At 37.9% G+C, this 25800-nt stretch overlaps 1 protein-coding gene across 1 annotated transcript in view; it reads left to right on the top strand.

Moving 5' to 3' along the window:
- The window catches only part of AP1AR (adaptor related protein complex 1 associated regulatory protein), a 33853-nt gene extending 12678 nt beyond the window's left edge, over positions 1 to 21175 (top strand). The window contains exons 4-10 of the mRNA XM_025182708.2: positions 241 to 266; positions 3814 to 3910; positions 4676 to 4774; positions 10523 to 10584; positions 11753 to 11826; positions 12832 to 12960; positions 19124 to 21175. Coding sequence (XP_025038493.2) covers positions 241 to 266; positions 3814 to 3910; positions 4676 to 4774; positions 10523 to 10584; positions 11753 to 11826; positions 12832 to 12960; positions 19124 to 19389 — 753 coding nt within the window. The 3' untranslated portion in view covers positions 19390 to 21175. The remainder of the gene's footprint in view (positions 1 to 240; positions 267 to 3813; positions 3911 to 4675; positions 4775 to 10522; positions 10585 to 11752; positions 11827 to 12831; positions 12961 to 19123) is intronic.
- The last annotated feature ends 4625 nt before the right edge of the window (positions 21176 to 25800 follow it).

A 25800-nucleotide genomic window follows, 5' to 3' on the forward strand; every position in this document is an offset into this window, starting at 1 on the left:
ACCAGCATTTTATCACAGTGCTGACAGGCTCAGCCTAGCTGCCTGTTACTTAGGTGATGGAAAAGGAGTTACATGCAGCTCATTCTGTTGGGTCTCTAATATATTTGGGTATTGTTTCTGATCTTAAAACGTTTGAATGTGGAAGTCTGGAATATCTTAATAAATGTAGGTTCATTAGTTTGTGTTCTAAAATATAAATGTAATATGTGGTCTCAATTACGTTGATTTTATGTTTAACAGGGAGAAAGCCCAGGAAGCAATCAGAGGTAAGACATTGTGTTTCAAGATCTTCAGTAACTGTCCTCTTCCATCAGGTCTAGAATGTGCCCAGCAAAACTCATGCTGATTTTTCACTAAACTGATGCCTGAGAATTGTAGTTCCAGACAGTTATCCAACTTCAGTGGATAACTGTGCACTTACAAGATTTTAATATTTTCAGTGGTAATTTAAATTTTAGTTTAAAATACTTTACTATTGTCTAAACTCCATTATAATGACAACCCTCCCTCATTTTGTAATCCACCTGACTTTACATTAATAATGAAATGATGAATCCACACCTTACATCTGCTAGTTTGTATTTGTGTAACACTCACCACCAGTTAGATCTGATTAACACAATAAAACGTGCCACGAACATAAGAGGATATTCTTCTCTACTGCCTTTGGGGCACGTACGTAGACTGTGCAGTGAGGATAATAGAAAAGATTTTGAATGTGTGAGAGTGGCGGAGCTCATGCTCCAGACCTAGCCCCAAAAAATACACAATACGTTTTTAGATCCGTAAACCTAAATCAGTTGCCACAGGTGTGCCACATACTTTTTATTGCTTGTGTAATAGTCCTTTAGAGTACTCTATGCGGTTGTGGCAGCCTACGGGTTGGGTGTTTAATCTAGCACCTCAGACTCTGCTGTCACTGGAGCTTGCCTCATTGCACAGTCTGTGGGAAAGGAAAAGCTGGAGAGGCAGTGGCAGAGGAGGAAGGAGGGTCATCCCAGGAAGGAAGTCCAGGACCATGTCTGGCAAAGGAAATTAAGGCAGCTTTCCCGGGACTGATCCTTCCTGTTTCCGTGCTTGAAGGTGGGAGTTACTAATATAACAAAGAGGGTTGGAGAGTGGTCCCAGTTTTGTAGAAGTGGTGGGGAGAGGTCCTGGACTGGTTTCAGGAGCAGTGGGTAGGGGTGGGGTGGGAATGGGAAAGGTCCCAGTTTTTGGGTAGGGGGAGATTGTACCTAAAATTCAACATAAACATTCAAAATGTTTGCATTGACCCCATACTTGTATTTAGCTTTGCACCTTTGGCACTGATGGCTGATCCGAGCAAGCGTCTTAATATTTTAATAAACATCCCTAAAAATCTCCAAGTAAGGTTAGCTGCTGATGCAAAAGATTTAAGTAAATCAGAATAAAGCAACAATTTTTCCAGTAGTCTAGAATAGAATAATCTTCAAGAAATTTAAGTATTATTCTAAACTTCAAAATATTCATCTTTAAAATAAGGATGCTAAATATCGATTAATTTACTAGTTGAGTAGTAGATGGAATTTCCATCAACTAGTGGATAGGTGCTTCCACATTCCTTCTTTGAAATGTACAAGAGTCCCCCAGTGGGGGCTCTTGTGCATTTCAAAGTTAGAACTCCTAGCTGATCGCAGGTTCGGTGGAAATGCTGTGTGGAGCCTGGGGTCAACTAGGGAGTCCCCAGCTGATCCCGGGCTCCGTGTGGCACTGTCACTTTGAAACACTACCTCCGCGTTTCAAAAAGACAGCGTTGCACGGAGCCCAGGATCAGCTGTGCAGCGCTGCCCCTTTGAAATGCTGCCATGGCGATTCAAAGTGGAAGTGCCGCGTGGTACTGCCTTTCTCCTCTTCCCCTCCGCCCCCTTTGCTGCCTTTGATAGAGGAGGGGGGGAGAGAAGCGAAGCGACTAGTCCTTAACATTCGTCCATGGCACTTGGCTTTTTTGTTTCTTCGTAAGTGTTCAGCTTTGTTCACAATGTAGATATTTTGTAAAAGTGTTTCAATGATTAGGCATAAAAATATTTTTTAAATTTAATTGCATTTTAGTAAATTAACTGAAGATGGATCTGTATAATATACAACAAGATTGCTGATGTTTGAATTTATTAAACATTTATTTTATTTAAGCTTCTGATGTAAAGTTTAAAACAATTGGCCTGTATATAGGCATACAAAGATAAAATAGTGCAGAAGCTTTGTCTGCATTTTTCTTCGTCTGGCTGTGTTAATTATCTGGCCTTTTGAACCAATACTGTAATTTCTTTAAAAAAAGTTCCCTTGTAACATCCCCACAAAAGTTACTTTCTTGACGAACACACCATCAGTTTTTGGGGAAAACCTGGATATGAACAAGATTGTAGTCAATTCTCCACTGATATATAATCCTACAGTCTTGTATCACTCACCCATTCTTACCTTAGTTCCCTAAAATTTGCAAAAGTATATGCAAATATTAAAATAATAAATTACTAAAAGTATACAATCTTCCTATTCCATGAATTCATATTGAACATTATGTAACATTCATATATCCTACAACATTAGGCTTTGATCCTGCACTTTCAAGAGGCTTTGAATTGACACAACTTGTCTTCAACAGTAGGGCCTTGCTCACTGTGGCTACATCTACACTGCGGAAGCTATTCCACGATATCTCTGGTATCCCAAAATAGCTATTCCATGTCTTAAGAGCAAGCCTGTTGTATCGAAATATAACGGGCTTGCTATTCCAACATCCCTGTAACCCTCATCGCATGAGAGTTAAGGGACATTTTGAAATTACATCTTATTTTGAACAGCGCCAAATTTCAAAATAAGCTATTGAATAGCTTATTTCGAGTTAAAGATGCTGTGTAGATGCACCCTGTGAAACACTATGTTGCTTAGTTACTACATACCACAAGATGAACATGTGGTTACATAATTTTAGGACTCCATATAATTAACACTTCATAATATGAATCAGATGCTCCTTTCTAATTCTTTTAATAAAAACCTTGTTACACTCCTCTGACATTTTGATCTGAGAGAATATTTTGAACTCTGACGTAACTTCAGAGTTACACTGGGACTACTTTCCTTTTGAACTCTTTACTACTTATGAAATAATATGTAATCAGAAATGTCCACTATTTCTATTAGAGATTATATAAACGGGACAAATTTTAAGGCTTTTTAACTTTTAAGGGATATATAATTTTTGTAAAGTGTGAATTCATTTGAATGAACTTTGCCTTTAACAAAATGTGTTTTTCTGTGGAATATACCTGTATATGTAGAAATAAATAGTAATGCCCAGGAGCATGGGAGAAAGAGGTAATAGAATGAGTTGTCTTCAATGCCCTGATGGCTTGTCTATGTGAACAATTAATGCATGACATTCTGTGTAAGTCTTTTTTGCGGTGCGTTAACTATCTGTGTGGCTCTTAATTTCCTTAGTGTGCTCTGATCTACTCCCATTTTAATAGGGCACTTTTAATGGACAGTAGCAGGGTCCATGTGACAGTTTGTGCATGACATGCTCATGTTAGGTAGATTTTACACCACAACTTGCCATACATTAACTGTTTAGGTAAGCCCTGTAACTTTAAACCTTATGTTTTAGATATGAACTGTACTTTCAGCCTGCTCCTGTACAGAGGGCCAATCAAGTTAGAACTTCAGATTGGAAGACTGGCTGAACAATTTGGAATTGTCTGTTTACTTCCACTTAGTTGGCTTATCTTATTAGTTCTAAGTCTCTAATAATTTACTAAAGAGTGGCATTGTTTTTTTTTCCTCCCCTTTCAGACCTCTCTCAGAGGAAGAAATTGCTGATCTGAGAGACAGGCATTATGATTCTATTGCTGAAAAGCAGAGAACAGTTGATATGAAGCTTCAGTCTGAGGTAGATAGTTGTGATGGTTTGTATAATTTGAAAGATTTATGATTACTAGATTTGATTAATGGCCTATTAAAATCAAGGAAAACAAGTTTTAAGTCTTGGCAAGAACTTAATAATTATTCACACATATATTAATAGGATTTTTTGTTGGCAAGGTTCTGTAGCTGTGCAGTTACCTTTGTGTTAAAGATGATCACTTAATTCTTTTATTGCTTAATGTAATATGAAATATAATAAAGTAGACAGTCCTTTGTTAAATTCAAACTATTCCAGCTTTTTTCCTTTGGAAAGTAGAAATGTCTTATACATGTTTAGTGGAGAAGGGAAAAACTTTTTTTTTAATAAACTAATTTCATCATGTATGCCATTAAAATTAATGATATGGTATGGAAATTAGTAATCACTTCCAGGTAAACAAATCTTTTAAACTAATACAAATACATCTCATGTTTAAAACTAGTTTTGTAATTTATATTGTCCTTGGAATGGAAAATACCTAACAATTTTCCCAGTAACAACCTTTATTTAATAGACTAGTAGATGTGAGTCACTGTTTATTAGTTCTTTGAAAGAAAAAACTAGCAAACTTACAATACCTTGGATAGAATAATGATCAAGAAAATAGTTTCTAACTATATGTTTTATGGTAGTTTGCTTTTTGTTTGTCTTTTTATGAGTAACTTTTATTTTAGTAAACTTATATTTTTATTCATAGGAAGATAGTTAGGTTCTGCTTTTGTTAACCCTTATTATTTTGTTCATATACAGTTAGCCTTACAAGAGGAGAAGTTAAGAATAGAAGAAGAGGCTTTATATGCTGCACAGCGTGAAGCAGCCAGGGCAGCAAAGCAGAAAAAGTTCTTGGAGGTGAGGGGAAAAAAAGACCCCAATATATATCAGAGCTTCTGTTCTATTTTTTTTGTGTATGTGTGTACACAGACTATCATAGTTTGATTTTTCTCAGAAGTAATTTCTGAGATGTAGTTTGTTTGTAGTAGTGTCTGTTTTCATGCATAGTCCCTAGAAGTGTGGTATAAAGTATTTTTATAGCAGAGTAGCGCACATGTTGTGTAAAAACATCTGCGCCTATGAATAGTAGCAGTGTTAAATGCTCACTGCTTGTTGCTATTGAGATTGATGTCAGCAGATATGTTTAGCCTGGATATCTTTTTTTTTTTTTTTTTAAATGGGCTTTTTGTTTTCTGTTTATCCAGTAGACAGTTGCTGATCTGTCTTCTTAAAACTTACTTACCACTTTGATTTCTTCATGTAAATGTGGCTATATGAATAATAATCTTACTGTATATTATCCTCTAATTGTTAGTACTTGTGTCCTGCATTTATTGCCTAGAAGATAGTAAGTGTATATTTTCTAATTGAAGTGGCCACAAATATAAAAGAACAGCTAGAATTGGATTTTTTCCATCATCCTTTAAATCCTGTTTGTGACAGTGGTATGTCCAACCAAACAAAACTTCCCCTACACAGTGTACAGGTTGATTAGACAGTTTTAAAAACCTATAGTCACTGAAGAAAGCAGAACCCACATGAAAAATCAATCCCTACAGTTAACAGGGCATTAAGTGAGAAGCAATTTTAAAATTAATGTATTCTACCTTACTCAATGATCTAACATGACCATTATGTCCAGCTCACAAAGCATAGGAAAATTGAAGGTAAATATGAGATTTAATTTTTTTCCAGGATCAAATGTTCCCAAATAGTTATAAGATATCTTTCCATTTTGTATTTCTTTTTCCTTTCTTGTTACTATGTTTTCTGATCTTTCTCAATGATTTTTTCTCACCTCTTCTGCTTTTTTTAATTTTTCTGTCTTTGGTCTTTGTAAAGGTGTCATTATCAGTAATTTGTTCTACGCATAGGGTTACAAAAATTCTTGGGGAGAAACCCTTCCTAATGCCATGTTCTTAAAAGTAGTCTTTCTTACCCAGGTCCTAGGACATCTATAGTGTACCTTGTTGTTTTTAAACAGATTACCTTGTTGAAAAAGAGGTTGTGATATTAATTAACAGGGAGTGGTGATGGGGAGGAAATCAGCTACTCTTCCAAAAGACACTACGAAAAAAAAAATGTAAAACATACAGTCACTGACTATATTTAAAAGGAAATAATACAGTTATAATCGTGTTTTAACCTTAAAAGTACACTTCAGGGATATCACTTCAAGTTCTGCCATGCTGCAGATATACTAGAATTCAGTTATGTAAAACTCACAATCCAGTTATATTTCTGTTAATTCAACAAACAGAGGAAAAATTGGAAATACGGCAATCTGTGAACCTGATTTGACCACTGTTGCTTCTGTTAAGTAAACCTTGTAGAGTTTTTCCAATAGAAATACATTCCAAGATACTAAATGTGAGAATGGGTGACAATCAAGTTCTGCATAAGCAAAACTATAATTTTGCAATAGTAGTATTTTCTGGAACTTGCCCTCTATAATTAATTGAATGTTTAAAGAGAGATCTACTTCATGCAACAAAATCCAAATAGCCAGCTTTGCTTATTATATATTGTTGGTAGTGGGGATGTTAAATTTAAATTAATAAGCTAATCGTGTAGTCGATGGAATTTCCATCGACTAGTTGATAAGGGGGGTAGAAGGGTGTTCGCTATTGTTATGCTTAAAAGAAGCACAGAGGATCTTTTTCAGGGGGATAAGGCAAAATGCTGCATTTATTGATATTATAACAAAGTAACATGATCACGCACACGCTTGCCCTGCTGATGGAATAGTTACCAGTCTGTTGCTTGGCACAACCTATTGGCCAGATAGGTTGGATGTGAGGAAGGAGCCGGGTTCTTGTCAGTCCGGACTCATACTCTGCAGTCTTAGCAGGACAGAACCCAAAGAACCATAGAAGACACTCCATCCTTTATAGGATTTTCCTTCCATGTGAGTCTATGCATTTTGCATTGTCGTGCCTTAATCAATCACTCAGCATCACAATCAGTTTTTCTGCGACATAGGTTTATCTGGAAGTTGTTCTCGCAGTCATTTGATATCCGTATGCTGACGACCCATAGGGGGTGTTGTCTTCCGGCAAAAGTTGGTATCGGTTACCTATAAAGAGGTACTTGACACTAACGTCAGGGTTCATCAATCTGCCTCAGTCCAGTTTGCATCTTCAATGTGCTTTAGCTTAGTTGATAATTATTTGGTGCTTCTGAGTCTCCAGCCCCTCCTCTGACTATTTGGGCATGCAGTGGCCTTCACACTTCTTTCTCCTAAAACATTCTCTCGCTCATTCACACAAACGATACATTGACATAATTGCAGCATGGAACAAAGGGTGCTTCTTGTCAAACTTTAACAAACTTACAAAGTCTTTCAGCATTAAACTTCTTTCTTTCTATTACAAGGCTTTGTCTATACTGACATCACTATGCATTACAATATTCCATCCCTTCATTTCATCTTCATATCATGCTAACATCAAACAGATCTGGAGCTAAGTTAACAAAGCTATCTGAGGCCTACATCTTGTGTTTAAATTTAATCCAAATCTTATGCTGTAACATACATTCATTATAACTAACTTACTTATTATCTACAAAATTACAAGGCTACACTATCCCTGCTGCGCCTCTGCCTTGGAAATGTAGTAAGAGCTGCCCGCAGCCTAGGCTAATTGGGTAGTCGAGTCGTCTACTCTCATTTCTCCCCCTCATTGCTGCCTCTATATCAGTTGGTTTCTCCCCAGCACCCTCTCTGCAGGCTCTTGTTATATTTCAGATGCAGAGGTGCAGCAGTTGGGACCCAGAAAAAGCTGGGAGCTGCTTCAGTCCCCGCTTGCAATGGGTTCCCTGTTGCTCCTCTATGTCCCCTGTCGGTCCCCCCTCCATCCCCACACTGCGGAGATGGTGCTGGGGGGACAACAGGCTTTTAAGCCAGTTCCCCCCAGCACCTGCTTCTCCCCTTCCCCACTTCTTTGTTTGCTCTGATATAGAGGCAGCTAGTGGGGGAGGGGGCAGGAAATACAAGTAGTCAACTCGACTACATGATAAGCCTAGGATTATCAGGTAGTTGACCATTCGACCACTCTTTTACATCCCTAGTTAGTAGAGGGTTATCTTTTTCTTACCTCCAATCCATCTTCTCTCATCAACCAAGTATTAATAAGAAATGTGTTTTGCTTTCTTTGTAACTGCACATTCAAAATCTAGTTGTGCTAATATGTTACTTGCCAAATACTCCACAGTGGGAAAACACTTTTGTGCCAAGAAAACGCATTGTCATCTTGGAGTTAAGGCTGTTAAAATGCGGTTATCTGGCTAATCATATAGTCAATAGAATTTGTATTGACTATATAATTACTCGATAAGTACCTCTGCAGCAGGGGCAGCTCCAGGAGCCAACTCGAGCCGGGACTGAGCAGTGCTGACTCATCCCGGTTTCGGAGCCACCTGTGTTGGACTCTGCATTTTAAATGTAGCAAGAGCCACTGGGCTCCTGCATTTAAAATGCAGAGGCACAATGATCAGCGCTAGCCAGGACTGCTTGGTCCAACTCGCGTGGAGTCCAGCAGCCCCTGTTCATGGTGGAGAACAGGAGTTGCTTAGCGGCAACAACCCCTGTTCACAGGGGATCCCAGTTCCCCTCTGGGTCCCCTGCGATGGGCTGCTTCACAGCAGCGTCCCCTATCCCCCCTCTATTAGAGGCAGCAGGGGGGAGGGTGGCACCCTGAAGCCACTGTTGTCCTCCCAGCACTGACACCTGGCCTCCTTCCCCTCCCCCCACCTCCTTGCTGCCTCTCAAAGAGGCAGCAAGGGGGGGAGCGCTGCAAAGTGAGTAGGGACTGCTTGAGTTCCTGCTCGCCCAGTGCTCCCTGTAGCACTTCTGCTTTTGAAAGCAGAAATGCCCACAATGGGAACTGGCGCGAGGGGGGACTGAAGCAGTCCCCGCTCATGCCATTTCCCACTGTCTCTGCCTCCCTCTCTCACCCCCCGCCCCCGAGATGGTGCTGGGGGAACCAGCTTTACTGGTTCCCCCCAGCACTGGCTCCTGCTCTCCCTCCCCTCCCCCCCCACTTCCTGCCTCTCTTATAGAGGCAGCAAGGTGGGGGGAAATGACTAGTCGAGTCAGCTATGCAATAAACATTTGCTTATCAGATCAACTAGTCGCTTACATCCCTACTTGGAGTATTGTATTAAAATTTTCACTAAACCCATTCAGCCTTTCAGAAGGAGCTCTATTACAGCCATTATAAGGTGCTTGAAGTAATCTTTCATTTTACTTACATTAGTTTTTTCTCTCATTTATATATCTGAGAGGATGCTTACTACAACATGCCTGGGCTCTAGCTACAAAAGTTACAGCATTCCATGTAATCAAAATGAAGTTTTATTTCCTTAAAAAAGGTAATAAACTGATCAGTAGGTATTGTGTAGGCCTTACATTTTTATCCACTATTTTTATCTGAGATTGCAGGGAGGGAGATCAGGTGTTAGTCATCTTAAATAAAAATTGTTCAGAAATTAATGAAATCCTGTGCCCATAAGATACGCATCTTAACTCTACTATTGGGTTGTATCTCATAATCTCAGTTTGTGTAAACATAAGGATACAAAAAAGGCTTTGAACTGAAGAATTTAGAAGAATCAGTAAATGTTTGTCATGTCAAGGAGTAAAGCTTTTGTTCATACAAATCAAACACTTTATCCTGGTATATAAAAATACAAATTATGTGGGAATATTGCTTTGTATTTGAGTAATGTGAGGAAATAAAACTGCTTCCTTAAACTTTAGATTTTTCTTGATTGTCAGATTAAAGATGTTTTCTATTGATCACATGATTTGGATGTTTTATTCTGTTCTTAGTACTTTCTAAAAGCAGCTGAGATATACTATATTGAGAAGGAGAGATGCTATGGTGAATAAATACTCCTGTTTTCATGTTTGCAAACAGGGTGGTGCCTCATGATCTAATTTTTGTATGCAAAATCAGTTAAAGTTAGAATGCTGTTTCTCTTTCATTTAGAAAGGCAAGTACTACAATGCAGAGAATCTACTCATCCGCCAAGATTAGGAAGAAAAAATTATTAGTATCTGACAAGCATTTGACCTGTTTAAGGAGTTGTATTAGTAGAATCAAAGTCCTGTCTCTTTCCCAGCTGATATTGTGGCAGCTTTAAATTAGGGATGTTAAAATGTGATTACTTCCCCAGTCGAATAGTTGATAGATTTTCTGTTGACTATCCAGTTAGTCAACAGGGGTAGGCAGCTGTGGCGTTCAGTCTGGCTCATGCCAGATTCACAGCAAGAGACCCACGGAGCAGGGGCCGAGTTAGCACCTTTGCGAGCCAGGTTCCCTGGGCTTTACAATGCAGAGCAGCAGCTAGGGGGAATCGACTAGATGATAGTGCTACTTGATAAATTCATGCTTATTGGTTAGTTGACTAGACCCTAATATCCACATTCTAAATTGGAGCAGCTGGGATGACATTTTTAGGTTTCACAACAGGGAGTCAATTGACCCCACAAAGGTTGAAACTTGTTAATATTTATAAATGATACAAAGGGTATTAAGTGTGTTTCTTCTGAGTGATTCTTGAAAATTCCTGATATATAACAACTTACGCTTTCTTTGGTAGCAACATAGACTACAGAGGATAATGCAGCAAGCACAAGAGGTTAATAATGGAGAATATCAAAGGTAAGATGTGAAAAACAAGAACTGTTGTTTTATTAATGTTTAGTAAAAGGGGAGTGAGTTTCAGCATCTGAGGGTGTATTCTCTCCCATTTTCCAAACATGTCGTTTGCACTCTTGTCTAGAACTTCAAGGTCTCTTTCAATTAAGGGATATTTGGAACATTTTGTTTTCCCCTCACATCCAAAAAGTAGCCATTCTTGCATATGGTCGTTGTCATACTTATGCTTAATATAGTATCTGATGGGGTTACTGGAATAATTCTGGTTCAGAGTTACTTGAGTTACCTCTTCATCTCATGTCTTTCATGATAAGTTTGAAATCTGCATTTATGAATAAATTAATCAGACATGTAATAGAATGGTGTCAGAGCTTTGTGCTTTCTGCTGTTGCAAAACATTTTGTTAGTGAAAGTAAACTCATGAATTTTATTAATGCTAGTATAGAGAGAGGTGGCAGTGGGAGGGAATCAAAGAAATAAATATTTGGAGCCAATAAGAAAATGAGAGCCAAGCAGACACATTTTGAATGAGTCAGAGGGGAATTGTGTACTTGTTAGGGAGACCAGAGAAGAAGAAGGTTGCAGTAATTGCAATTAATGATGCAGAGGGCTTGAGTTAGTTTTACCTGCCTGGGGTGTGATCGGGGGATTTTGGAAATACCATGGAGGAAGAAAATTAATATTTGGATACTTGATGTATAAGGTAAATAAAAGAGGGAGGAGTCAAAGATAAACTCCTAGGTTATGGATCTGAGTGACAGATGAACAAGATGGTTGGATAAGAATAAAGAAAGAGAAGTAGGTTTGGGAGGAAGATTAAGGGAGTCCAGTTTTAGCCTTGTGAAGTTACTTGCAAGTTATCAAAGGAGATGTTAAAAAGCAGAGATGCAGGATTGGAAAGGAGATGACGAATGTGGAATTGAAATATAAATTCGCAAGTCATCTGTATAAAGATAGTAGCTGAAACTGTGTGTGCAGATATTTCTTACAGCTAACAAGAGGTGCCATATACACTGGTCTGTAAAATTCCCAAGTGAGTTGAGTACCTATTGAAAGATATTATTTATTCAGATTTTAAAATGGTGGACTTATAGATATGCTTAAAAAAAGTAAATGCTAGGTATTATCACTGATAAGTCTGGGTATAATAAGCAAAATGTTTTCTTTATAGCTCAGTGGCAGAGGAGGATTTTGATTCTTACTTGAGAAATATAAAACTCCAATATGAAGCTTTTCGAAGCAGTAGTAAGTAATTTTCATAATGCATTTTAAAATTAGATTTTCTATAAATAACTGTAGAGCAAAGTGTGTTCAATATCCTTCTCCAAATCAAAATCTGGATTTCTCATGTTTGGGTTTCTACTTCTATGAGACAAACTATTCTGCTTGTATTTGTGAGGTCTGGAGACATCTGGAGATGTACTTCATATACCTATCAGAGAGGTGCCTATGCTGTACCCTGCGCTCACATTGTTTAATCTGAGTGCTAATTCAAAACTCATTTGCTTTTAAAACTGAGCTTCTCAGGCTGACTTCTACTGCATATTCAGGGTTTTCCAGGAATTGAAGCAGCAGTGTTCCACAGACGCATCCAGAAAACACCTAGGCGTTGTAGGAGAAGGTGCTGTATGTCAGTGGCTTTCAACCTGTTACCAATAGATTCCTGGAGGTCCACAGACTAAGATTTCCAGAGGGTCGGCTCCTCCATTCTAGGTTTTTTAGGAGTCTGCAAATGAAAAAAGATTGAAAGCCACTGCTGTATGTGTTTTAATTTACTCTCACCCTTGAATCAGTTCTGACCCAATGCCCCATTATCTTATTAATAGGGTCTGCATTGTTGGAAGCACAGTGTCTGAAGTGTGTGTTTAAAAAAAAAAAAAAAAAGAGTATCTGGCTGCTTGTAATTAAGGATCCTGTAGAACTCTTGTTTTAATGCTGGCCAGATTCCAGCTTGCGTAACTGCATTCTAGGTCTAAATCCCTGTGTAATTTTAATTGGATACAGTGTTCTTCACTGTCCTACCTTAATTGTTTAATGTTGTAAATTGTTAAAAATCTGCTGTATGCTCTCCCAACAGAGGATACATTTAATTAAATTGGTGATTTGTCAGATAGTGATGCTGAGGCTTAATTTTAGTAGGTTTGCAAAGTGCATGGTTTCTAAGAAAAAGTTGCTATGGACATGTGATAGTTTTGGCTATTAAATCTGGAAATCAAACATGTATGAATTAAAGCTACTTTCTTGATGTAGGACTGTCATCTGATGCTACTATTTTGACACCAAACACTGAGAGCAGCTGTGACTTAATGACTAAAACAAAATCAACAAGTGGAAATGATGATAGCACTTCACTAGATCTAGAGTGGGAAGATGAAGAAGGTACTTATTCTGTCATATGATATTGTTGGTCATGCAAATCTTGTACATGTCAAAAATATTAATTATTTCAATGACTTATGTATTGTATGTAGTTTGACCATATAAAAATATTGTTTCTTCTAAAGAAGAAAATTACTTAAAACTGAGGGGTTTTTTTTTAATGTGTACTTCATTCTTAGAGCCCTGCAGATATCTGTTTTATATCCCCAGGTATCTTCATCCGCAGATATGGATGCGGATATCTGTGGCTCATATGTGCAGCTACACATGTGGATACCAATTCTCTTAAGTCATTCTCTTTGAAAATTAAGAAGACTGTGTCACAAGGAGATTAGCTTAAACAAATTTATAAGAATAACTAATATTTTCAGCTGTCTGAACAGTAAAAACTAAGTTTCTTAGATTCTTAACCAAATTTGCATAATGTTTTGACATTACTACTAGTGAGGTTACCATGCATATCTGCAACAAAATATAACAGTAAATAAATACTGCCCCCTTGTGAGCAAGTAGCATTAGGAAATGATTATTATTGCTTGCATTTGTTTCACATCCTAGCCTAGGATGCAAAAATAATTTAATAGATATACATAATTGTTTAAAGGTAAATATATTCCTTACTATTTACATGTGGGTTTCCATCCTTCTGACACAACCCAAAAGTGTAGTGATCTAGAAAAAAGATCTACAGCTTGGTCTTGAAAAATTCATTCTTGAAAGACAGAATTTTATTTTGGCTCGTTCTAAAAATATACGGGTTTGCATTTGAGCAAATTTCTGTAAAGGGTGAATTCCTGTTAAAATAACCTAAGCCTAGACAATGATTTTTTTTTTTTTTTGTTGCTAGTGTTAAATAACTTGAATTTCTATCCACTAGTGGATTAGCAGCCGGTGCAGAGTGGATGATAAATATGCTCTCATTGGTTGCTTGCCCCACACAGAAGGTAGCGGGAAGTTGCATTTAGGACTTTCTCAAACTTCTGTGTTCCTTTCATAGTCTTGGATAAAACCTATTGCTATTTTCCAATCAAGTAATTAGAAAAGAATAGATGAACAAGGTAAGTTATATCTGAAGGAGAGATGCAGTCCTGCTCAGCCATGGTTGAGGGGGGAAAAGTGCTATTCTAACTGAAACAATTTTGGTAATCCCAGAGCAATAAATCTTTGCTATACCACAAGCTTGTGAACTACAGCAGTTGGCAGACTTAAACTAATAAAGCAGTTAAAGATTTAAGCTGGCATTTCATTGTAATCCTTGACAGTAACGTCACTTCCATTTTTATCGCATTGATTTCTAGCCAACTGACTAAATAATTGAAAACTTATTCATATATAATTATTTGGTGACAAACTTCCAAAATTGAAAACTAAGTATAATTGAGATCATACTTTCTGCCAGTGACTGGGTGATTTTGCCAGTGGTGGTATCTGGACATATATGAAAAGGAAGTATATACACCACAATCCATTTCCTCAGTTACTTTAAATCTTGAATAGAAAAAATAATAAAGTGGATCCTTAGTATTCCCCAGCAGTCGTATGGTTCCCACTCTCTTCTTTATTCTCCCATGTCCAGTATCTCCTCATCTGGCCCCACTGTAATGGCACTGTGAGGAACACAGTCTCTCTGCCTCCCTACCTGCTGCTTGTTGCTATGACCAGTGAGCCCAGCTACCTATTCTGGTGCTATAACAGCCCCTGGTGGGCAAAAGGCATAATTTCATGCCCCTCCTGCAGGGTTTATTTTCTGCAGAGGAAGAAGAAATCTACAAGGGGAATGAATTCTAAGTGTATGCATATACACAGAATTCTCGTAGGTGTATACAATGGTGGTAACACTCTTTCCATTTTATTAGTATCTCTGGAAGTTGTTAAACAGAAGATACTGAAGTTGGACACTTGAAAAATCAGTGGGTCCAGATCACATGCATCCAGGAGTTTTAAAAGAATATTCTGGGGGGCTCACTCGATAGTTAATGTTGATTTTCAATAAGTCTTGGAAAAATGGGGAAGCTCTAGAAGAATTCTAATTTTAAAAAAAGGCATACAAGATTTCCTAGCTATTCATAAGCCTGACGTCAATTCCAGGTAAGATAGCGTGGCTGATATAGGAATAGGACTTACTTAATAAAGAACTAAAGGAGTATAGTGAAGTGAATCCAAATCAGCATAAATTTGACAAAATTAACTTTATCTTTTTGAGGCAATTACAGTGTGATTGCTAAAGGTAATAGTATTTATGTAATACACTTAGACATCTTTAAGGCATTTTACTTGGTGCTGCACATTTCAATTAAAACTAGAATGAAATGGATTTAACATAACCAGTTTATCATTTAAATGTGTGCTAACTGATGACTTAAAAATGTCAGTGTACAAGGGGATCCGTGTGCGTGAGTGCGTGCATGCGTCCGTCCTGAGGGGTCCTGCAGGGATTCGGTCTTGGTCCTATGCTATTTGACATCTTCATCAGTGACCCAGGAAAAAAACACAAAAATCATCACTGGTAAAACTTGTAGATGAGACAAAAACTGTGGGAATGGTAACTAATGAAGAGATCGGGTTTAGGGTTATGAATGCCCTAGAATGCTGGATCTATGCTTTTAATAGGGCTATATGTTAATGAATACATCTGAGAACAAAGAACATAGGCCATACTTACAGGATTGGGGGATTTACTTCTGGGAAACTCAGGCTTTGAAAAACATTTGGGGAGGTATGGTGGATAATCAGCTGAACATGTTTGGCCAGTGTCACACTGGAATATCAAGTTAATGCAATATTGGGATGCCTAGCCATGCAAATCTCAAGTAGATATAAAAGTAAATTAACCTGTATATTTGGCACTGGTGTGACCACTGCTGAAATGCTGTGCCCAGGTCTGATGTTCATAATTCAAGAATAATGTTGATAAATTGGAGAGGGTTCAGAGATGCCCCATGTGAATGATTAAAGGATAGGAAACATGCTTATAGTGATAGACTCATGGAGATTAGTATATTTAGCTTAACAAAGATTAGTCTATAAGTACTTACATGAGGAATACACATTTAATAATACGAACTTAAATCTAGCAGAGAAGAGTATAAGACAGTTAAATGGCAGGAAGTTGAAGCTAGACAAATTGAGATTGGAAATAAATTGAAATTTTTAACGGCGAGAGTAACCTTTCGAATAATTTCTCCATCACACACCTTTTTTAAAATCAAGGTTAGAAGTTTCCAGTGGATTTTCTCTAGGAATTATTTTGGGAAAGGTTTATGGCCTGCATTATACAGAATGTCAGACACCGTTTTCACAATGTATCCTTTCTGTGCTTACATTTTCTCTTCTCTTCTAAATATGTTATGGTTCACAAGTTGTCATGTACAATTAGCATGGAACTGCAATGTAATTATGCTGCCATTTCACCATAATAGCAATATAACTTGTTAAATGATATTATGTATCTCTCTTGATAATGCCTTCAGTGAAATGTCAGTAGCAAAGGAACAAAGACTTAAATAGAGCCTCCGTTATAAACTGAACAGTTAACGATACACCTCATTTGAAACTAGAAGTACAGCGTCAGGCAACAGCAGAGACAAAACACATACAATACTGTGTTAAATGCAAACTATTAAAAATAAATGGAAAGCAGCATTTTTATTCTGCACAGTAAAGTTTCAAAACTGTATTAACTCAATGTGCACTTGTACATTGTAGCAAGAACAACCATAATGTTCAGTTCTTCTTTGAGGCTGTCCTGGGCGGTGCTCCACCTTAGGTATTTGGGCGCCCCAGCGCGCCCGGCCGGAAGATTTGTATAGCAGTGCTTTAGCTAAGCTGTTGGCGCATGCGCAGCAATCCAGATGTGCCAGCAGCTAATGCGCATGCGCGAACCCTGATTCCCTCAGTTCCTTCTCTGCTGCCTCAGGCGCCAGTTAGAACCTGCAGTGCGCTCTGCATTGAGCTCTTCAGTTACGTACATAGCCTTTGATTCTTGCCTTTTAGTCAGACGTAGCACTCAAAACCAACCAATAGACAGTACATCAGTGTTCGCCCACCCCGTAACTAAAAGGTTTCTCAGAGGCTTGCGAAACACCTCCCCTCCCCTCAAACCACCTCTCCATAAAGGTGGCCTTTCTGGTAGCCATAACATCTGCCAGATGGGTGGGAGAAATTGCAGCCCTCATGACAGACCCACCTCTTACGGTCTTCTATAAAGACAAGGTGGTACTTAGGCCTCACTCAAAATTCTTGCCAAGGTCTCCTTCGCGTTCCACTGCAATGAACCTATCAATTTACCGTCGTCTTTCTCAAACTTCACGACAATGAGACGCAGGCAATGCTTTGTATCCTCGATCTCCGCAGGGCCATCGCGTTCTACATAGATAGAACGACACGAATCCACAATACCAACATTTCATTTCGACTACAGAAACATCTCTGGGACTTCCTGTCTCCTCTCGGAAACTTTCCAAATGGATAGTAGAATGTATAAGACTGGCTTACTCAACCTTTGGCAAAGAGCTGCCTGCACAACAACGTGTGCACTCCACCTGAGCCATGGCTGCATCAACTGCATATGTCCAGGGCGTCCCCCTGTTGGATATTTGCAAATCAGCTACCTGGTTGTCCATCTATACTTTTGCGACCCACTATGCTGTCGACACACATCCTTCTAGGGCAGCGGTTCCCAACCCTTTTCAGTCCCCGTACCCTCTTGGCTTTTAGTAAACCTTCCCGTACCCCCTATTCAATATGAAAGGAAATAAATTCTAGACTCTAGAATCCACAACTGTTTTCACTAACACTACTACTTTTGGAATATTTCAATTAGGATAATCTAGTTATTTACCAAATATTCCTCCTACCCCCTTGACAAGCTTCTCGTACCCCCTGGGGATACACGTACCCCAGGTTGGGAACCCCTGTTCTAGAGGAACCCTTTTCAGCCACCCCATCCTGACAGCTCTCCATAGAGACACTATACCGAATGAAGCACCCGCCTCCAGCGGACACACTGCTTTGTAGTCACGTAAGGTGAAGCACCCACAGGGACAGCCTCGAAGAAGAAGAGAAGGTTACCTTCCGCAGTAACAGAAATTCTTCGAGATGGGTGTCCCTATGGGTGCTCCACCACCCACCCTTCCTCCCCTATGCTTCGGGGCATCCTCTCACATGCCTACTGGGGCAGAAAAGAAACTGAGAGGATCCGGGTTCGCGCATGCACATTAGCTGCTAGCCCGTCAGCTGCTATACAAATCTTCTAGCTGGGCATGCAGGGGCACCCAAACACCTAAGGTAGAGCACTGACAGGCACACCCATTTCGAAGAACTTCAGTTACTGCAGAGGGTGAGTAACCCTCTCATATGAACAACCTCCATTCTTGAGATGTTTGTAACTCTGAGGTACTACAGTATTGCTAAACTTAAATAAACCACTCCTTCTGTGGAGTGGATGTAAACTTTTTCTTGGAATCTCAAGTGATAAAGTTGATTATATAGACAGCATACTGTAAGTGAATTAGAATCATTGCTATAATTCAAATGTAAAATGAGACCTTTAATTAGGAGAGATGAGGAAACCTGCCCATAATGAAAGCAGAGGTACTACAGTCAATCTTTGATTGCCTCTGCGAGCTTTCACTCCTTTCTCTGAGCAAAGGAGACAGTTTATACATCTCTGGACATGATACGGCATTGCTAACCTCCCTTTCTTTTGAAACATTTCTAAGTTCTGCAAAATTCTGATCACCTGAATGTGCCCTCTGCACAATGGAAAATGTGTTTAGCTAGGGAAACAATTTTTGAATATTAGAATCTTTGTTTCACTTAGTGAAGATGACTTCTGAAATTACTGTCAGGAAGCTAGAAGGGATTCATTACTACAGGTCATGTGATTTTTAACAGGAGTTAGTAGCTTTCATTGAACCAGAAAGCTTTCATTGAACCAGAAAGCTTGTAGCACTTCTCAGCCTCTTGAACGCTAAGATCAGGTATATTGTCTTTTCTATGTGCAGTATGTTCAGAATACATACATACTTATTAAGTAGAAAGAGCAGGAAGTTGACTAGGTGGAAAATATTATCAACAAAACCTGATATTATTTTAGCCATGCTTGCCTTTTTTTTAAAATGCTAGAAAATAGTTTCATTCTCAAAGTCCTCTTAAATTGCAGGCATGAACAGAATGATTCCAATGAAAGAGCGCTCTAAAACAGAAGAAGATATACTCCGGGCAGCACTGAAATTTAACAGCAAAAAGACAGGAAGTAATCCAACCTCAGCCTCTGATGACTCAAATGGTTTGGAATGGGAGAATGACTTTGTTAGTGCTGAAATGGATGATAATGGCAATTCAGAGTATGCTGGATTTGTGAATCCTGTAATAGAACTGTCTGTGTCAGACATACATAAACCCAGCACTGATCAACAAGACAGATAGTGAACTTGTGAGGCCTGTTGATCAGTGATAAAATGTTTAAAGTTAAAGGGAGTGTACAGAAAGTTGAGTCCTTTCTATCAGAAAAAGAAGGAAACTGAATCAATATTCATTAGAAAGGAATGGGAATGATTTGTTATCTGAGTTGCTTCAGAATTAAGTGCAATTTTATTGTCTACCTTTTAAATGTTTATGAAAATACTGGGATGGTTCTATCTTGTATATTTCTTGAAATTTGGGATTCATATAAAATTATCTGCACTAAGTCACAGCTTGACATACTTGTAATTTAACTAGTCACTTAGTTTCAATGTGTTTCTACTGGTTGTTTTACATGTTGTCATTGGCCTAATATTTATCTTGAGAATAAATACCCTACTTAAGTTACCTTAATACTGGAATGTATTAAGTGGTGGGTATGGTTCTGTGGCCTTCCATGTGCAGGAGGTGAGACTAGATGATCATGAATGGTCCCTTTTGGCCTTAAAGTCAGTGAGAATGTGAAAGTAGAGACATTACATTTATAAACTGCCTTTTTTCATAATCTACTTTTTGATTCGTTCTTTAACATAGGAAGGTAGAGTCAGCATTTGAAATGTTGATTGTTTGAATTTTCTTGTGCCAACCATAACGATTCAAATGGCATATCCAATAGAAAAAAGATTAGACAAGATTGGTCCTGTAAAATGAGTACTGTGTTTAGTGAAAGTATGCTACGTAAAGATTTTTTTTTTTTTTTTTAAATAGCTGCCCTTCAGGAAATTTTGAAATTTGAAAGTTACTCAAAGGAAAATTCAGAGGACCAAAGATTAATTTTTTTTCCTACTTAAAACTCATCAAATGTGATAGTACAAAAGTGTTTAGAGAGACTTTTTACTCATGGAATACTTATTTCTTCAGCTTTGTATGAATAATTCTTATAGACAGCATTGTGAACAGACTTGCAGTATATGGAACAAAATCACTTTTTGCTAGGTTTGGAAGAAAGCCACAGGATCTATGTTAACACAAATAGGAGTACTCATCCTTTCCAGTTACGAAACAGTACATTGAATTTTTCAAGCTTTCATATGCTTTGTAACTGGAAAGTTACCATTGCTGCTATGAGCTGAAACGTAAGCAAGTCTTCATGGCATCTGATGTATAGTCTCCCCTCACATTTTGGTTATGAATTAAATAAAACATTAACTGGAGAGACTGTAAAACACAGCTGTGTGTTTTTTCTGAACTTTCAGTAAAGCTTTACTCTCCTAATATAAACTGTGTTCCTCTATAGCGTCTTTCTGAATAAGGATTTTCATGTGTGGCTCTTTATTTTTAGAATAAAGGCAATGCACTTCTTCAAAGTTACAAAAATCTGCATCATCAGAAATAACAAAAGTATATATTGTCTAATGTGTAATCCGTTTAGATATCTGGGCACCTGTAATATGGCAAGGTCAGGGTAGTTTGATCTTCCTAATGCCTTTTATCTAAAAATATAGTACCAGACACTGACTAAATATGTACATACACTGACACATAGGAAACAGCTAAATCTTTTAATGTACTTAACATTCCATTTCTTAATTTAAGTTGTAGCTATGTTGTTGGAAATATTTCAATGTAATACTTGCATTTGCAATGCCTGAAATATGTTTTTAAAAGTTTGTACATCTCAAATGTATATTTTTTTTGTTTTGGTGTAAGCAACTACTGTAATTTTTTTCTTGACATATATTCATATACTGAACTCAAAGGAAAGGCAACTTTCTTAAGCTGTAAATAAACTTTTTTACTCAAAAAGTAACCCACATAACCTTTGCCCTTTTTTTCTGCTTAATAATTATGAGACTAATTGTTCTGCAAACCATAGTCACACATGAAATACTGTTGATGGCAAAGGATCTTGAATGCTGAGCAAGCAAAAATCAAAAAGAGGAACGATATAACTTGGACTGCAGATAGTGACACATGTTTAACCGTAGTAATTAGTAGCATTCCCTTTCAGCAGTTAAATGAATCACAATCATTTGACTTAAATAACAACGGAGTCTAGCTATATATATATATGCACACACCTTTGGAAACTATAAATATACACAAGTATAATTAAAATGGTTTTTGAAGGATGGAAATACCTTTACTTCAATATCTTCATTATGCTCAGTTACTTTCTTCCTCTTTTGTTTCTGTTTTCAAAAAGAAGCTGATCAAGTGTTGATGTATTTCTGCTTTTTTAGAGTTCTCTTTTTGTTCAATTAAGTAACCAGAGTGACTTTTGTACATAATCTTTTGATAAAAAATGAAGGAGGTATGGGGAACTTCAACTTAGTTTTAGAAATGAAAATAAATTAGGTTTTCACTTTTCTTTATAGGTTCTTTCAAGACAACTTGTGCTGTTAACTAATCTTTCAGTTGTATAGTAAAGATTGCACCTAACAGTTTGGGGGGGCAGGTTAATGTGTCCATGGATTTTTATTGTGACAGGTACATTTTTAATAGAAGTTCTGAATATGTAGACCAATTTGAACTAGTAGTGTGTCTTCAAGATTCACCTATGAAGCACTGTAGGTAAATTAACCATTACGGGTTAACAAAGCAGAGGGATTCAAGTATGTTGCCCAGAATTGCATAGAAGTAGAGCAGTGATCAGATACAATCACTTTGACTTGCTGTTTCTTTATGTAACTACTAAACAACACTGTCCCTCTCAGTGAGAACCCTTTCTGAAAGCAAAGTCTAACAAGATGTGGTAGTACAGCTACAATGGAACATGCACGGTTTTAGCTTGTAGTGTTCCTTTGTTCTAGCTGCTGTTAATACAGGTCTAAAAATTGCTAAAATTTATTGTTGACCCATTCCCATTTGTCTGATGTACTAAGTTCTGCCAAAAGCTGTCCTCTGTCACTGGGGGGTTAGAAATAGGCAAAATGATTGGATAATCCGGATTGTATGATGAAAATGTCACATTGCCATTTTCTTTTCTCTGTAGGATGTTGGGTGCATATGACAAAAAGTGTGTTAGAGATCCGAAAGGCTAATGCAACTTCCCTTTTCTTGCAAAAAGGAATACAAAAATAAAGATAATTTACTTTATTTTTATTTAGTTCCTATTATTTATATAGAAGGATGACGAACAAAAGATAAACAGGGGTTGAGAGACGAGCTCTTTTTCATTGATTTCTGAGGTGGGGGCAAAAGAAGGTGAGTTTAGGGCCCCACTAACTTATTTGCCATGGTTTGGTGCAAGTAAGCTGCCTGAAAAAAATTGTTGGTGATGAGTTTCTAGGTGGAAGAGATTTGTTTTCAGTTATTAGGGTGCAGGTGTTTGCAAATAATCCCCATCTCTGATCATCTTTAGTTGGTGGTTTAAAGATGGTAGCTTTTTGTTGTAGAACCACCCAGGTAGTCTCATGACAGAATCTGTTGTGTCACTTTGTGGTTAAGTTGCTCCAGATGCTGATTGCAAGCAATTCTGCCAGTAATCCAAATTGTTTCCATTCACAGGGATTATATTAGGGGCTTTAAAAAGTCCCACAGATACCATTAAACTAATGATCGTGTAGGCTGGGCACATGTAAAACTGTCAACTCCGCTGTGTGAACAAAGTTGTTTTGTAGTGAGGCAAAAAGAATACTAGCACCAGTGTGTTGAATATTGGGATTCTTAGTGTCGCAAATACTAATGTAGCCAAACTAAGTCAAGAATTAAACTGAAACGTGAGTCCCCTATATTTTTGCATAATTAAGCCAAAAAAGAACGGCAAAGGTTTCCTTCAAGGGGTTCATGGCAGTCTTCAGGAGCAAGAAAAGGGAAGTTGCATTAGCCTTTCGGATCTCTAACACACTTTTTGTCATATCCCATCATACTGTTTTTATTTCCATTCACCACCACCAGCACAACCCTACCCCCTGAGAAAAATACTTGGAGTATTTCTAAAAGAATGGAAAAGTATATATTTGAAACAGCTACACACACTCTTCCAAGACAGAAGATTGCAGAGATCTTTGGGAACAAAGAAGGAGTTGCACTTCATTTTCTTGGTTCCTTAGCCTCAACATCTTTTCTTTCTTTATGCCTTGCTTTTGCTATAAATAAGTTAACTACAGATAAGGTGGTACTTTGGTTCCATCACAATCTCTAAAGCATTTGTGCTCACAAGAAGGCAATGGTACTCTTTACAGGTGAGGAATGTGAATTTGAAGTGGAACTGGTACAGAGAAGAATGAGGCCTTCTAGTCTGTTGGCCATCCTATCTTGTGAGAGGAGACAGGAGGAGCTTGAAGTGTTTAGTCTGACTAAAAGAAGGCATATAATTGATATATATAAAAACATTGGGGAGCCAGAAGTAATATACCAGGGAGTGTGAATAGCTATTTAAAGAATAATGTTGGCACAGGAACAAAGATTAACTGGCCATGAACAAATTCAGCTGGGAAATTAGCAGACTGTGTCTAATCATCAGAGGGATGAGATTGTTAGTGTATGTTTAACATGCCTCAGGTGATGCATGAAGAGGATTAATCAGCCAATTTGATCCACTGCTTAGATCATGGGCAGCCTGGGCTAGGTACAATGGAGCGCAACATGATTGCAGATCCTGGCCCTTAAAGGGATGAGTGAATTTCTGGAAAAGCCTCCCAGTAGTAGTTGAAAGGGCAAACAATTAGTTTTAAGCAAGAGCTGGGCAAATTTTTGTGTGCAGTTGATGACAGGGTTGTTTGTGGTGATAGTGAGCAGGGCACAACAGCCTGGAGGCTGACTTCTAGTTTGTCCTGTTCAGAAAACTCTTGCTTCAGGATTTCAGCCAGCCACTGGCAGGAAACAGGAAGGAAGCACTCCCCACCGCAGCTCCCTCTCCCCCATCCCCCCATGTATTCTGTGAGTGATTAGATAGATTTCTTTTTTTACTCAGGAGCATCAGAGGATGGCAATGGTTGGGAGACAGAACAATGCGGTGGTGGGCCCAGGCTCTGAGGTTGCACCAAACCGTGGCAAATAAGTTAGTGGGGCCCTAAACTCACCTTCTTTTGCCTCCACCTCAGAAATCAATGAAAAAAAGCTCGTCTCTCAACCCCTGTTTATCTTTTGTTCGTCATCCTTCTATAATAAATAATAGGAACTAAATGAAAATAAAGTAAATTATCTTTATTTTTGTATTTTTTTTTAAACAGTCTCAGAGGGGAAGCCTTGTCAGCCTGTAACTAAACACCAGTAATTCTGTGGCACCTTAGAAACTAACATTTTTTATGGAACACTTGAAAATTACTGAAGGTCTCAGCAGGCCTCTTACTGATCTTTCCAAATATTGTTAATGCCATTTTTCTATTGTAGTGTGCTTTATTTAAAAAAATCTTAACCTTTCCTTGGTCCACCTGAATGGAGTTCAGATCGGTTTGAGAATTTCTGGCCTAGATGAGTTTGTTTTGGCATTACACTAACATGAAAAGTGTGTATAGATAAATAGATGATGCACAAATTGAAAAATAAAAGTAAACTTCCTCTGATGAAATTTTCTCAATTTGGAAAAAAATTGGATAGCTTTTTTTCTACATTTTTTCTGTACAAAATTTTCAATTAAGTAATTGTAAGTAATATTTTGTCAAGAAGCATGTTTAGTTGTCAATATTGCCTAATTTGTCTTGTTCCTGACTACTCATTAAAATTAAAACATAATTTGAACTAGTTTCAATATAGAAAAAGAACATTTACTAGAAGCAGTTGACAGGTATTTTTAAAAGTATTTTCAGAAAGGTTTCTACATTTTGAAAGGTTGCTTCCAATCTGCCACATGAAAGTCTATACAAATCAAGTGAAGATTTAGAAGCACAGACCTAATTTTTGATAAAATGAATGAAATATTTTACTTTATTTCCAGAAAGATGTCTGTCCTCTCAGGAGAATTCACTTAATTTCTTATTGTAGTAGCTTTCAGCCCTTTCAACCATACTTTAATCCAGAAACAGACAAAAAGAGGAAGAGGCATAAAACTACGTGTGCCATGTGTATCAATAGTTTTGTTATTTTCTGCAGTCTGACATACAACAGGGACAATCAAAATCAGCCTGGCACAACCACATGCATGAGAATTGTGTCTGGACCAATAAGCAATTGATCAAAATCGCATTCTCTGATCTCTTCTTTGAGCCAAACCCTGTTCCCATTAAAATCAAAAGCTTTTTGCTGTTGAGTTAAATGGGAACAAGCTTTGACAATTGGAGAGGAAAGAGCAAAATAACTGAAGCAAAGACTATATTTGTTATACCAGTGATATCAGAGGCTGCTTACTAGTGTGAGAAAGCAGACCTCTGATTTCTGTTCATTGCAAGGGAGAATAAGAAATCAACAAGGCTAGCAGAGTTTCTGTACTCTATCCCACTCATTTTTCCCCAAAGCCCACTATCCACCCCACTCTGCTTCCACTGCTGTTTG

Source organism: Pelodiscus sinensis, chromosome 5, assembly GCF_049634645.1.
Source record: "Pelodiscus sinensis isolate JC-2024 chromosome 5, ASM4963464v1, whole genome shotgun sequence".
NCBI classification, from domain to species: domain Eukaryota; kingdom Metazoa; phylum Chordata; order Testudines; family Trionychidae; genus Pelodiscus; species Pelodiscus sinensis.